General features: G+C 42.3%; 2 protein-coding genes and 2 non-coding genes across 8 annotated transcripts in view; 3 read left to right on the top strand and 1 right to left on the bottom strand.

The window, feature by feature from the left end:
• Positions 1 to 3,002, top strand: part of LOC116719458 (uncharacterized) — a 41,752-nt gene extending 38,750 nt beyond the window's left edge. For 2 of the 5 annotated variants that reach the window (XM_032561972.1, XM_032561975.1), the window contains exon 4: positions 249 to 2,766. In XM_032561972.1, the coding sequence (XP_032417863.1) occupies positions 249 to 295 (47 nt within the window). In that variant the 3' untranslated portion in view covers positions 296 to 2,766. Of the gene's footprint in view, positions 1 to 228 lie in introns of all 5 variants that reach the window. The other 3 variants (XR_004339181.1, XM_032561973.1, XM_032561974.1) reach the window with 3 other exon arrangements.
• A 5,754-nt stretch (positions 3,003 to 8,756) lies between these two features.
• Positions 8,757 to 12,529, top strand: LOC116719401 (E3 ubiquitin-protein ligase TRIM21-like). Its single transcript, XM_032561907.1, has 2 exons — positions 8,757 to 9,373; positions 10,829 to 12,529. Exon 2 carries the CDS (start codon positions 10,845 to 10,847, stop codon positions 11,991 to 11,993), a length of 1,149 nt encoding a protein of 382 aa, XP_032417798.1. The 5' UTR covers positions 8,757 to 9,373; positions 10,829 to 10,844; the 3' UTR covers positions 11,994 to 12,529.
• A 647-nt stretch (positions 12,530 to 13,176) lies between these two features.
• Positions 13,177 to 13,248, top strand: trnae-cuc (transfer RNA glutamic acid (anticodon CUC)). Its single transcript has one exon. It is a non-coding gene; the product is annotated as a tRNA-Glu (tRNA).
• Positions 13,249 to 13,633: 385 nt separating this feature from the next.
• On the bottom strand, positions 13,634 to 13,721 carry trnay-gua (transfer RNA tyrosine (anticodon GUA)). Its single transcript is given in 2 exon segments — positions 13,634 to 13,669; positions 13,685 to 13,721. It is a non-coding gene; the product is annotated as a tRNA-Tyr (tRNA).
• Between the last annotated feature and the right edge of the window lie 114 nt (positions 13,722 to 13,835).

Here is a 13,835-nt window from a genome sequence, read left to right on the forward strand (position 1 = left end):
TAGTATAAAAGTTTAGTCTTTTTATCATATAAATATTAAAACTCAGTTGTGATTATTTATTTCTATTCAACATTTTCAGCAAGTCTCAACTCAGCTGAACATACAGATTTAATATTTGCTTTTAACTTGAAGAACATTTCAGGAATAATCTGACGGTTTTAGTGTGAAACATTTTTTATTTATGCTACCAGATGATATTCTGATCATAATCTTTGCTGCATAATGCAGAGCTGTGTTGATCTTTGCAGAGAAGACCAGAGCTGATCTGACCAGCAGCAGCAGCAGCAGTTTGTGACCAAAGCCAAGAGGAAAGTGATCCACAGATCAGCTCGGCGCTCCGGGTCGGGACCGGCTGACGGATCCTTTCTGAAGAACTTTTCAAACTCATTCTGCTCTGATCCTTCTTTCCCACAAATGTTTCTCCATTTTAAATCAGAATTCATCACAACTGATATTAGAAGTAGTAGAACAATAAGTTAGTAAAGTTTTGTTTCTAAAGCACATTTTCACAAACAGCAGTCAGAAAATTCTTCAAAGGAAACATAAATACAATACATTCAAAATTTTATTTTCATAAACTTGTACCAGAAAAGAAGTGTATTTTAATACATTTATACTTCTTATTTATACTTTTTCTCTGCCTTCAACATGTTCCATCACTTCATTTTTATTGTTACTCCTTGGGAAAATGAACTTTTAGATGTAGCATCTTCAGTTTCTTCTTATTTCTGTGAACTAAGACTTGATGTTAGTAAAGATGAAGCAGATCTTCTGGGATCCCTCAGGGCTTTGTGTGTGAACCGGCTATAAGCTCAGAGCTGGTGAAATAACACAGGACTGGAAATAATCTGCTACTGGAAGATATTTTTAAAATGTTTGATGATAGACGGGTTTGGCTGGAGTTCAGCTAACAGAACAGTTCAATCAATAGATGGTCAGGAAAAGGAGCAGCAATATTTATTTACTTCCTGTTTCTGCCCTTTGACCTCTGACTCAGACTTCTCTGTATGAAACTAACAAGCACCAAGACTTCATCTCCAGAGATTTCTGTTTTTAATGCTGGATATGATGAGCTGCATCTGATTATTGGCTAATTTCAGTTTTGATATTTATTCCAGGTGTTGCTGAAGTTAGAAACTGTTGACTGGTTGTGAGTGGAGCGTTTCATTTCAATACATTTATTTTCAGTTTTTCTCTCTTGCAGATTTCTTCTCTTTTTTTGTCTCTTAAATGTTTCAGATCATCAAACCAAATGTAAACATCAGACATCAGAAAATGAAGCACGATTTACAAACAATGATTTATCAATGGAAAATGGAGGCACACGCTGTTGTAGTCAGGTGTCGCCCCCTGCTGGCAACATGAACTCAGGTTTCTTTCTGCACCGCAGTGATTCTGCGAGTCGCGTGTTTTATTTCCACTGGTCACACCGCAGGGTGTGAGGCCATGTTGACCTCTGACCTCAGTTTCTGATCCGTTTCACTGCTGATGATCAGTTTAATAAGGATGTAACTGTTGGGTTTTTCAGCACGCCTCGGGTCAGACTGTCCTGCAGGCAGAACGATCTGGAACAGTTCTGCTTATTCCAGACGGGAATATCGGGAATAAATATTCCTATCTGGAATAGATATTAGACATGTAGAACCTAATTTTAACTTTTAAAAGAACCTACAGCTAGGTTCTTTTAAAAGCTAATTTTAGGCCTTATTGGTATAAATTATGTCCTTAAGAGGAAAATCTGTTTTTAAAGACAAACCTGTTTGTTTTATTGACCCAGAAATGGAACAGGACCAGGAACAGGAACAGGAGCTCCTGGTTTACAGACTTTAGATCAACATTGGATTATTTTTCTTCTTTTGCTCTTTGGTTTATTTTGTTTATATTTACTTTTAATTCCTGTAAAGCATTTTAAATTGCCTTGTTGCTGAAAATGTGCTATATAAATAAAATGACCTTTAGCTGATGAACAGAAAAACTTCTCTTTTCCTGTAAAAAGAGTTTTTCTCTCCTCCAGTAAACCGATCAGATGGGTTTATGAACAGTTTTACCTTATAATGTTCTGGTCCAGGTTTCAGGTTCTGATCCGGTCCACATATCTGAATAAAACCATTTTCCTTCCAGAATCACGTCGGTATCAGGTTCCTGCGATGCCTCATCTGTGTTCTTGGTCCTGGTGTCTCATCGTCTCCCATGGAGCCTCTGTGGGGTTCGGGTCAGGAAGGGGTACCACTGTTGCCATGGTGACTAAAGAAATGTTGGTACTTTGGGCACCAGATCAGCCTCTCAATAAAGTTTGTGAGCAGAAGGAAGCATGAAGGTTCTGATAGACGCTGCGTTGATGGTGGACTTCAGAACCCAGTGGACCAGAACCAGCAGTTGTCATGGCGACCAAGATCATCTCTGACTGGACTGGGTCCTGATCCTCTCCTCTCTTCCTTTGGAGCCTTGATTTACAAATAAAAACTTTATTTTATGAAAAGAAAACTTTGGATCACTAAACAGCTCTCTCCTTTTTTCTTTTTTGGACATTTTCTTCCACTCAACTTTCCGGTGTCAGTATGCTTGGGCACAGCAGGTCCGTTAGCTGCTGTAGTTCTGATGTTTTGTTACTTTTTCAGACGTTTTGGATTTTCATCAGCTGAAAAGTGTAATCATGACAGTTAAAGCTAAAATTGGTCCCTGTGCAGTAAAACTTTTCCACTTTCTTCACTTGGCTGTTGAAGTTCAGCTTTTCAAAAACAAACACCTTTAAATCTGGGAAAAGTGCAACAGCGCCATCCAGTGACGTTTTATGGGCACTGCATGGCTCCATGATGAATAACCAGATTTTGTAATGAGTGAAAAATACGTAAAAGTCAGAAGGAATAATAGATATTTTTTACCTTCTTCCATAAAGTGCAAACTACGACTGGTGTAAATGAATGTAAATATTTACTGAAGCTAAACTAATGCTCTTAATTGGCGTTTATTCATAAATGTCAGAGATTAATATCTGTTCTGCAGATATGTTGTGTTTTTATTTCCTGTGATTCCACTAAACCTCCGACATTCCCACCTTTTTGGATCATTTTCCCTGATTACCTTTTAAAACCGTGACGTTTTCGCGCCAGAAAGAGCGCTAAGCCCCGCCCACATACAGCGTGTTAGCTGTTCTAACAAGCTTCTTTGATCTCTGTGACGTATGAATCGACGTCACACAGACAGCAACTACTTCAGTTCATTTGTTCTCTTCACGTCTCAGCATTCAGTTGTAACTGAACACAGAAAAGTGATTTTACAGAACCAGAACCAGAACCAGCCATGAGTTCCCCTTCAGAGCAGAACCAGGTGATTACCACCCAGACCCTGAAACCCGCCGTCCACTGCTTCTTCAGTGACCTCTCACCAGAGCAGTGGATGAGTTTGGCTTCAGGAACCCCAGATCAGAGAACCAACTGCAAGCTGGCTCAGCTTGTGGGGGACATCATGGAGCTCTTCGTGGCGTCCGTTCTGGAGAAACTCCAGCGTGAAGAATTCACCTGTGAGATGGTGGGAGACGTTGTGGGCAACATCATCACTGAAGCTTTTACACAAAGTATGAAGATCAAACAAGAGGTCCGAACTGAGAGCACTGAGAATTTCAACAGGTTAATTGTGGAATATGTGACGGAGAGGGTCAAATCAAAGTTCCTCTCTGACGACGAGGATTCTGCAGAGAATTACATACAGAAGATCAGTGACATGTACAGAAAGGATGAGGTGGTTCGAAAAGCCACTGTTGTGATACGAGAACTCTTTTCATTGATGTGCAAATCTCTGCCCAGGAGCAAAAGGATTCCACTTTTTCAGCTAGTGGACAAACAGCAGGTCAGGTCTGCCAGCACGGTTTCCCTGAAGAGCTGTCCAGGAAATCAGGCTGACTGTGGGACACCAGACTCCTCTGTTCAACCTGAGGGGCCTTCAGATGGCAGCGAAGAACTCAGGAACCAGAGCCAAGCTTCTTTCCCAGCTACCAGACCAAAATCCAAGGTCAAAGGTCTGAAGAGGAAGATCAAAAAGTTTTTCACTAAATGTTTTCACAGACGTCCATCTACAGTTACACCATCAAGTGTACCAGAAAGCCCAGAGGAGAAAAGCTCTGCACACACCCCTCCTGGAGAACGGTTTACTCCTGCAGATAAAGACTCAGACGTCTCACTGGCAGACAAATCCTCCTCTGTGGACAAGGACGAAAACATCCCTTATTTGGAGAAAAGTGCATTTGAGGGCAAAGTCTCAGAGGTAACGTCTGTACGAGAATTTATATCCGATGATCAGCAAGTCAAAGTTACTCAAATAGAAAACTTACAGCCTCACTTGGACGGCTACGTAAACGAAGTCTGTCTGTCTGTTGAGTCCATCAGGCCTGAAACTCTGTCATACGTTCCCTCATTTGAAATGCAGCAACTCTCTGCAGATTTACAAGAGCAAGAAAAAAAGACTGCAGTGAGCAACCTGGTGCAAGAGCTGATTTCTCAGCTCATTATAGCATCCAACAGGAACACCAGCATCTCTTTTCTGGACACTCAAGCCACACACAGACGACTCGTAGACAAAATCTGGGCCGAAGTTCAGAAAGAAGAAGTTCATATCGACCCAGAAAGAGTCTTAAAACTTTACAAGAAAATCTACTGCAGCATCTGTAAAGTATTGAGGTGTCCAGGTGAACTTAGAGCCCTACTGCTTTTAGAAACGGCAACATTTGACAGTGCAGTCGTGTCCTGTTTCTTGAAACATCTTGTAAGACCTGTGGAGAAACCTTTCCTCACACGGGTTTTCTCAGCTGTGGGTAAAACCATATCCAAGCTCTTTAGGCAGACAGGGACAGAATGTGAGGAGTTCATCCCCTCTGAAGACAACAGCAGTGGAAACAACGCTGCAGAAGATGAAGTAAGGTCCGACTCTGATTCAACAGCAAGGAACCCAGAGGACATTGACTGGTGGCCGATGGCTCCGATGGCTCCGATGGCTCCGATGGCTCCGATGGCTCCGATGGCTGACAGCCAACAGAAAGAAAACCTGCAGGAAACTGACGAAAGAGAAGAAAAAGAGGTTTCATTTTCCTCTTCTGATTTTTCGACTGAAACTTCAACTTCAGTCGAAGAAACTGAGGTAAGCGAAAAAGAGTTGGCTGTCAAGATACTTATTGGTGAGCTGATTTGGAAGATCATTGAGAAATCAGGGCAGTGCTACCCGAGGCAACAGTATCATGCCATCTGTGAGCGTCTGTCCCAGAACCTCTGGGCTCAAGTTAAGGCCGGTCTCGATGACTTGTCTCCAGAGAAGATTAAAAGCCTGGACCAAGTCATTTACAAAGACCTCTGTAAGAGGTGGGACCACCCAGACAGCCTCCTGGTTCTGCTGGATTTAGGGCAGCCTCCAATGGACCAAGCCATTCTGTCTTGTATCAGAAAACGCCTCCTGAACCCATCAAGATGTTTAGTTTCATAAAGAATCTGTTCAGTGATCCCCAGAAAAAATAACAGGTCTGTTTCACAAAAGTGGGTTTCAGAAATCTGGGATAAGAGATAAACCAGGCTTGATACATGACACGATCCGTTTCACAACGACCGAACCGGGCCGAGGAAGTGGGGCTGTCAAACCAGGCCTGATGAATTCAGATAAATCCACAGATTTATTCAACAGACCATGAGATCCATCACAGCCTCACTGATGCTTCGCCAAACATCTTTTGATGGACGATTATGAGGAACTAAAAAAAACACAATACAAATATTACAATAGCAAACAATAACGGACAATTCGATTCATAACCGGCCCAAAAACACATTTTCAAACCATTTCTAACTAAAACATTAGTGAATATTTTCTTCCACATCTTATCAATATTTATACAGAACAAACATAACAACATCAGAACCTTTAGTCGTATCTGGATAAAATCCACTCACTGTTTCCAGCTGAGTGACCAGATAAAACACCAGGACCAACAGAACCGAACCAGAACCACTGTTTGCTCCGACCTCCAAACCTGGGTTTTCTTCGGGTGATCCGGTTTCCCCTGAAAAAAACCAACGAAACAAACAATCCAGTTTCCTAAACAGCGTGTGTGTGTGTGTGTGTGTGTGTGTGTGGGTGTGTGTGTGTGTGTGTGTGTGTGTGTGGGGGTGTGTGTGTAGGTGTGTGTGTGTGTGTGTAGGGGTGTGTGTGTGTGTGTGTGTGTGTGTGTGTGGAGAAGACCAGGGGACAGTTAGCTTTGGAACATCAGTGACTTGATATTTATTAGACTTGAGTTTATTTTATGTTTCTCACAGTTGATCTTTCATTATGATTTTTTAAATATGATTTCGACTTTAGTTTTTTGGGATTGTTTTTATCCACTTTATTTTCTTGCTATTTAACATTTTTTTAAACATTTTCCATTTAACATATGCAGTTAAACTTTCTTCTGTTCTTTCATTGTTATAATTCAACATTTTGGTTTCAGCTAAAAACCTATAATCTTCTGATTTAGACACAAATATTTATTTCTACATTCAATATTTGGTAGGTTTTCCTTCATAAAAGTGAGCAGCTGCTGCTATTTACTGTAAACTGTCTGTCAGAGGTTCTGCGGTCCGACGCTCATCAGAACCAGCAGCGTTAGCTGTTTCCATAATGACTCTTCTTTAAACTTTCCTCCTTATGTTTACTGCTCACCGTTACTCTGAACACAAATATTTCTTTATTGAATTTATTGGATGCAATATATATTCTGTACAACAAATCTACAAAATATAAGATTGGATCCTCGTGTCTTCCTGGCAGCAGAGTAATGGTCAGCAGTTCATGCTTCTATGAATGTTTTTACATGAAGACACTTTTATTCTTTACCCTCCAAATATTGGATAAAATAGAATAGAAGCAAACTTCACTCATTCATCAGTTCATCTCTGATACACTTTCATACTTTCATCTGAGATCATTTTCTGTTTCTCCTTATGATATAAAAGGAGTCAGGAGTGAACTTTTACGTTCAGAGTCTGTGGAGCGTCGAAGGCGCCGGCCGCACTCCATGCCCGAAACGCGCCGCAACGGCCCGTGAAGGTCCACGAAGGGCCGTGAAGGCTCTTGAAGGCTCTTGAAGGGCCACAGAGGGCCGTGAAGGCTCTTGAAGGCTCTTGAAGGGCCACAGAGGGCCGTGAAGGCTCTTGAAGGGCCACGAACGGCCGTGAAGGCTCTTGAAGGGCCACGGAGGGCCACGACCCGCCTCCAAAAATAAACATGTAAAAAGAAAAAAATTCTTAAGATAGCAGCAGTAATTCTGGGTTACAAATTTAAAGAATTAATTTCTTATCTTCTGTTGAAATTCCATTATTTAATTTTTTTCTCATTTTTGAGTGAAAACATGAATTTGTTTGTTTCTAACCTCATACTGTTTGTGTCTCATCCTGTCGCCATGGAAACACTGATTTGCTGAAGTTGTAATTCAGAAACAACTTTCTGAGACGACGACTGACTTCAGTTCAAGTAAATGAATAAACTTCAGGCTCCAGGAATCACTGAATCCCTTCGGTTTACCTGGAACCACCTGGATGGATCTGAAGTTTGGTCACATTAAATAACAGAAAAAACAACAAAACTAAACGGCTCATCTTCATTCTTTGAGTTGTTCTAATAACTTTAATTTGTCATATTTAAAATCCAAACACATTCCTCACTGTTTGAGAAAAGCTTATTGAGTTGGGATTTCAAAAAGCCAAACACTTTACATTTATTGTGTTTTACATAAAAGCAAACAAGTCAAAACATGTAATAGATTTATTTGTGTATCACATTTCAGCAACAAGGCAGTTCAAAGTTCTTTACATCATAAAAACAAAAATACAAAGTCATAAAACACAAACTGAAACATCACATTTTGTCATCGTTACACATCAGGATGTTGAATAATGTCTCATTTATAACGTTTCAAAAGCAACATTACAGTTCTGTTTAGAGTTGAACATACAGCTTAAGCATTAAAACTAAAACCTATTTTCTGGACTTGACAGCATCAGTGGGATATTATTACAGATGAATTCAATCCTAACCATAAACTTCATAACCTGCTTGATTCTGATTGGGAAGAAACAGCAGCAGGAACCAGAGGAACGTCAGAAAATGGATTTGTGTTTTACATCAATAAAACTAAACACTCAAATGTTCAGTTTCTATTTTGCACTTCAGATTTAAATTGTGCATTTTAAATTCACTGAACACAAAAGCAAACCAGAGTCACAGCAACAACACTCCTGATCAACTGACTGCACAAATCCAAACGTGTCAGATGCTTAACAGCATCTCTGAGCTTTAAAGGTTGTGAAAACGATCTGAGGCGAAGCTGCACAGGTCAGCAGGAAGCAGGTCAAAGGTGAAGCTGCACAGGTCAGCAGGAAGCAGGTCAAAGGTGAAGCTGCCCAGGTCAGCAGGAAGCAGGTCAAAGGTGAAGCTGCCCAGGTCAGCAGGAAGCAGGTCAAAGGTGAAGCTGCACAGGTCAGCAGGAAGCAGGTCAAAGGTGAAGCTGCACAGGTCAGCAGGAAGCAGGTCAAAGGTGAAGCTGCACAGGTCAGCAGGAAGCAGGTCAAAGGTGAAGCTGCACAGGTCAGCAGGAAGCAGGTCAAAGGTGAAGCTGCACAGGTCAGCAGGAAGCAGGTCAAAGGTGAAGCTTCACAGGTCAGCAGGAAGCAGGTCAAAGGTGAAGCTGCACAGGTCAGCAGGAAGCAGGTCAAAGGTTTCTCCAGCTGGCAGCTGGTGACACGTCTCCTGTGATCTGCTGCTCCGCTCAGGTTCTCTCTCTCTCTCTCTCTCTCTCTCTGTCTCCATGGTTCCTGTTGTTTTTGTACTTCAGTTGGTTTTGCTGTTCCAGGATCTTTCTTTCCCCTGTGAGGGTTTTTCTTCCACCTCTCTTCATTTGGACCCTCTGAGTTGTCGGACAGGTTTTCCTATTTTATTGTAAATAGTTTGTATTTTGTCAGTAATGGTTACTATGTGCTTGCATCTTGATTTTCCATTTTATCTGAGCATACTGACTCCTCCCACCACAGAGTTTGTCTCTATGTTCACCAATGGCTCATTTTCAAGAAGGTAACCAAGTACTGAGTAAAGCATCACACAGTTAACTATTATTGGATGTGCCGGTGCTGAAGAAGTCAAACTCTTTAGTGATTTTAACACTTTTATATTAAGGACTCCTGGAAACTGGAGCGTTTCCCTCTGAGGAAATGTGGATCAGGGAAGTGGAGCCGCAGGTAACACCGGAGCTGCTTTCACTTTCAGTTTGCTGCTCAGCAGTTGTTTAGACGGTTCTGTTCGGTTCTGTAAACTCCGGCTCCGGATCACCAGGACGTTCTAACAGAGTCTCTGCTGAACGGAGGTGAGTGAAACTCTTTTTACATCTGTCTTTGTTTCCTCTCAAACTCACCTTTTCTGTTCGGTTTCAGCTGAGTTCAAACATCCAGGCAGGTTTGTTGCTCGTGGAAAAGCTGAAGTGTTTCAGATTATTGTTGATGGGACAACAAAAGGATGAAATCCTTAATTGTTCCATAAATCAGATGATGTTTGTAGAGATCAGCAGCAGAACTTCCTCTGATCTGACTGTCTGATTCCCTCCAGGTTCATTTTGATGTTTGTTTTTCGAACTGGTTGATTTTTCCTGCAGTGATATGATCTAATGGAGAGGAAGCAGTGACAGACAGAGGAATTTAAACATGTTTATAGTTTCATAACACATAATTAGTCCTGTGTTTATGTTTTATCTGAACATTTTACTGAGATCAGAACAAAATGTTTAATAAGACTGAAGCACCAAAGCAAACGGTTTCTGAAATGAACCCAAACCTTTCACTGATTTGGGTCTGTAGAAAGTATTCACACCCTTAGATGTTTTACCTTTTTAATATTTTTATAAATCAATCATAATCGAAATTATTTTTAACAAAAACCCTTCAATGTCAGGGTGAAAACTGATTTCTAGAAAATGTTAATCTGTAGCATAAATTAGGTGATTGCAGTTTTCACGCCCGTCAGTCAGTGTTTAGTATTTGGCCCCTGGCTGCCGCCCAGCAGGTTGTCGGTTTGGATCCGTCTCAGTCAGGCTGCAGTTTGTCTGCTAAACTCTTCCAGCTCTGTCTGGTTGGGGATCAGCTGTGAAGAGCTGGAATATGTTTTAATTTGACCTCCTGCCCTCACCAGCCTGCTGCACGGCGTGTTTTTGGTGATGTTCAGTGTTCGGTGTCCACCAATCACAGCGTCCGTCCACTGACCAGGAAGTCTCTCTTCACTTGATGTGGGTTTTCTCATCACTTCTTTCCCATAATGGCTTCTTCAGCGTTGTCATGGTAACCTGGGGACGACCTGATCTAGCCGGATTTACGCTCCGTTCCTTTAACGTGTCGATGGTTTAACTGAACTCCTGGACCTTAGAGGTCAGTCTCTGCTATCAGCTGATCTCTGGTTGTGACTGTGGCACCATTTGGGAGGACCTCTGTTGAATTATGTCAGTCACATTAATAGTGGTGAATATTTATGCAGTCACCAGTTTCTAAACCCCCCCCCCCCCAAAAAAACAAGTTATGTTGGTCTTGGTCTCCCTGTGCTGTCTGGGTTCTCTCTGGGTTCTCTCTGGGTTCTCTCTGGGTTCTCTCTGGGTACTCCAGGTTCCTCTTGTCTTCTGAAGACATGCCTGATTAATTAGACACAGTTAGCTGCCCTCAGGCAGTTGTTGTCAGTCCTGTGTGTCTCTGTGTTGCTGGACTGGTGACCTCTCAGAGTACTGACCAGCTGTGCTGTTGGGTTTCAAACATCTCACCTTCTTGCCTTCTTGCCTCAGGTCCCGGCGCGCAGGCATGTCCACGGCCAGCTGTCTCCTATCTGAGGACCAGTTTCGGTGCTTCATCTGTCAGAATGTCTTCACGGATCCGGCCAGCACACCGTGCGGTCACAACTTCTGCAAGACCTGCGTCACAGAAAACGTGTGTGACAATGTCCCGTTTCAGTGTCCAGTGTGTGAAAAGATGTTCTTCCCAAGACCGGAGCTGGAGGTCAACACTCTGATAGCTGAGCTGCTCGATGAGTTCAGAAGATCAGCTCTGCGCCAGAACGCAGAGGCAGAAATCCCAGGTCCAGTTAGCGGTCATCTCTTCACTAAAAACAGAAAGATTGCCATATTATGTGGCATGGTTCTCTTATTTATTTTATCCTCTCAAGTCAGTCGCAGCCCTCCTCTAACAGAAGAAACTGAAGGGAAGGCAAAGGGAATCATGGAGGACATTTGGACATTTAGTTCAGCAAAGAGATGCCAGAATCTGACCTCTGGACAGAACCGGGCTGCGGTGGGTTTGCTCTCTGCCGCTCAGCTGGAGCAGATCTTCACTGAGGTGATGAAGAAGGAAACTCCCAGGCTGCTGATCCGAGCCGAGCTGATGAGAGCAAAACGCTACGCCGTGGATGTGACTCTTGATCCGGATACGGTTCATCCCAAACTCATCCTGTCGGATGATGGGAAACAAGTGAGCTGTTGTAACCCAAGGGGGAATCTCCCGCACGACCCAAACAGGTTTCTGTATTTTAAATTTGTTTTAGGAGAGCAGAGCTTCTCCTCCGGCAGGTTTTACTTCGAGGTCCAGGTGAAAGGAAAGACGAACTGGACTATAGGAGTGGCCAAAGAGTCCGTCTCCCGGACGGATCGCGTCAGACTGATTCCCCGGTCCGGTTTCTGGTCCCTAACTGTGAGGAACCAAAACGAGTTCTTTGGTCTGTCTTCCCCTCCCGTCCCATTATCTCTGAAGTCTGGTCTGGAGAAGGTGGGGGTGTTTGTGGATTATGAAGAGGGTCTGGTCTTCTTTTATGATGTAGATGCTGCTGCTCTGATCTTCTCCTTCACTGGCTGCTTCTTCACTGAGAGACTCCACCCATTATTTGGTCCAGGTCATAACAACGATGGGACGAACGGGGCCCCTCTGATCATCACGCCTGTCTCCACTGGCCCTCAGTAACAACCTGATAATCCATCTGCTTCCTTTCTCCTGGTTCTCCAAATGCTTTTTGTCTTTGATGATCCACTTCAAGCTCTTCGCTCAGATCAGTTTCTACCATCCACTTCTGATAAATACAAAACACTGTTAATGAAATTTATCATTTTACAGTGAACCTATATATCGTTCATGTATTTTTAGGTGGAACATAACCAACGTATTAGTGGAAAATATGCCTACTGCAGAGCACAGTGGAAACTAACTAAAGTCAGTGGTGGTAATCCTAAAACATCAATCATAAACATTAGTTCCACAAACGCTAAAATGCTATGCTAATGCTAAAGCGCTAATATCCTCCATGCGTTTCCCTCCACAGGACCACATTTGTTGCCTGTCACCTATCATAATGGTTACTCTTCTGGAAGTATTTCTTTGAACAGATCTTTCACTCATGGTTACATCTTTGTTCATGTAAATGTTGGATTTTTCCGTATTTATTTGTCCAGTTGTTGTACACTTTCCACTTGTTCAATAAAGCTTTAAATGAAAAAAGAGAATATAATAAATGTTGTTCAACTAACAGTTTACAAAACGGCCAACTAAATAAGTGCTTTAGAAAAATGAATTTAAGGGAAGCTTGTGACGTCACAATTAAATAAAGTATCCTGTGAAAAAAAGGTTAACCACAGAGTAAAACATAAATTATAAAAATTATAAAAAACGAAATTATTTGTATTAGTATATGCACAGGTTTTATGTATTTTGTATGTATTTATTTTGTTTGTAAAAGATACCTGGGTCACAACTTCTACCCGAACTTATAGAAAAAGAGACACAGGCTGTGACAGGAGACGCTGAGCTCCAGAACTTTAACCGGAGAAACATTATCTGGGTTTTGTTGGGGGAATGCTTGACCCACGGCTGAAGGAATAAAACGGACCTCTGGATGTAAAATAAAGGCCACACGGGGCCGGATACTGAGGACTGAAGAAGGAGACCGCCGGGATATGACAGTCCGGTGGACAGCAGCGGCGGTGTTGGATGTGCGGCATCAGATGGTTTGGATGCAGATCTCCAAGGTTTCGCCACTGTCATCCTCTCAACCACCTCGATCCGCTTCCCCTATGTCCACCGCTGCTCCACGGCTCTGAGACACTGACTCGCTCCAGTATAAATGTCTATGATGTATCTGTGTACTCAGCGCTCCCTGGTGGTCTAGTGGTTAGGATTCGGCGCTCTCACCGCCGCGGCCCGGGTTCGATTCCCGGTCAGGGAACAGTTGTTTTCTCGAAAAACAGTTTTTCTGTAAGTGGTGAGGAGATTGTTCCTTTAGCCGTTTTCAGTTTCTTCTTAACCCTGTTCTAAACGAGCAGCAATAAGAAAGTGTGTAAACAAGTTAATCCATTGTTCTGTGCTTAAATAGATTTGTTCATTTCCAGCATTTTCCACGAAAAGTTTGTTCTTATTTTTAGACATAGACAGTTTATTGTCATTCAATTTGTACATTTAAAAATGTACAAATTGAAAGAAAGGCTCCAATAATAAGAAATAAATAAGCAATAATAAAAGTATTAAAAAAACAGACTGCTTGAAACGTGATCAACTTCGGGCATAATTTACATGCTGCACCCGTTTTCACAACAAGTGACAAAACAGTCGCCTCCTTCGAGCCGGATTCGAACCAGCGACCTAAGGATACCTGGCAGACGCCTCTACAGTCCTCCGCTCTACCAACTGAGCTATCGAAGGCAGCTTACCGCCTTAAAGACACCGCGACGTATTTCACAGGGCAACTCCGTCCTCAGTTCAGCCTGTAATATTTTCAGTTTAGTTTTACTTTTATTTCACGGGATCGATAGATGA

Source organism: Xiphophorus hellerii, chromosome 5 (genome assembly GCF_003331165.1).
Source record: "Xiphophorus hellerii strain 12219 chromosome 5, Xiphophorus_hellerii-4.1, whole genome shotgun sequence".
Taxonomy (NCBI): domain Eukaryota; kingdom Metazoa; phylum Chordata; class Actinopteri; order Cyprinodontiformes; family Poeciliidae; genus Xiphophorus; species Xiphophorus hellerii.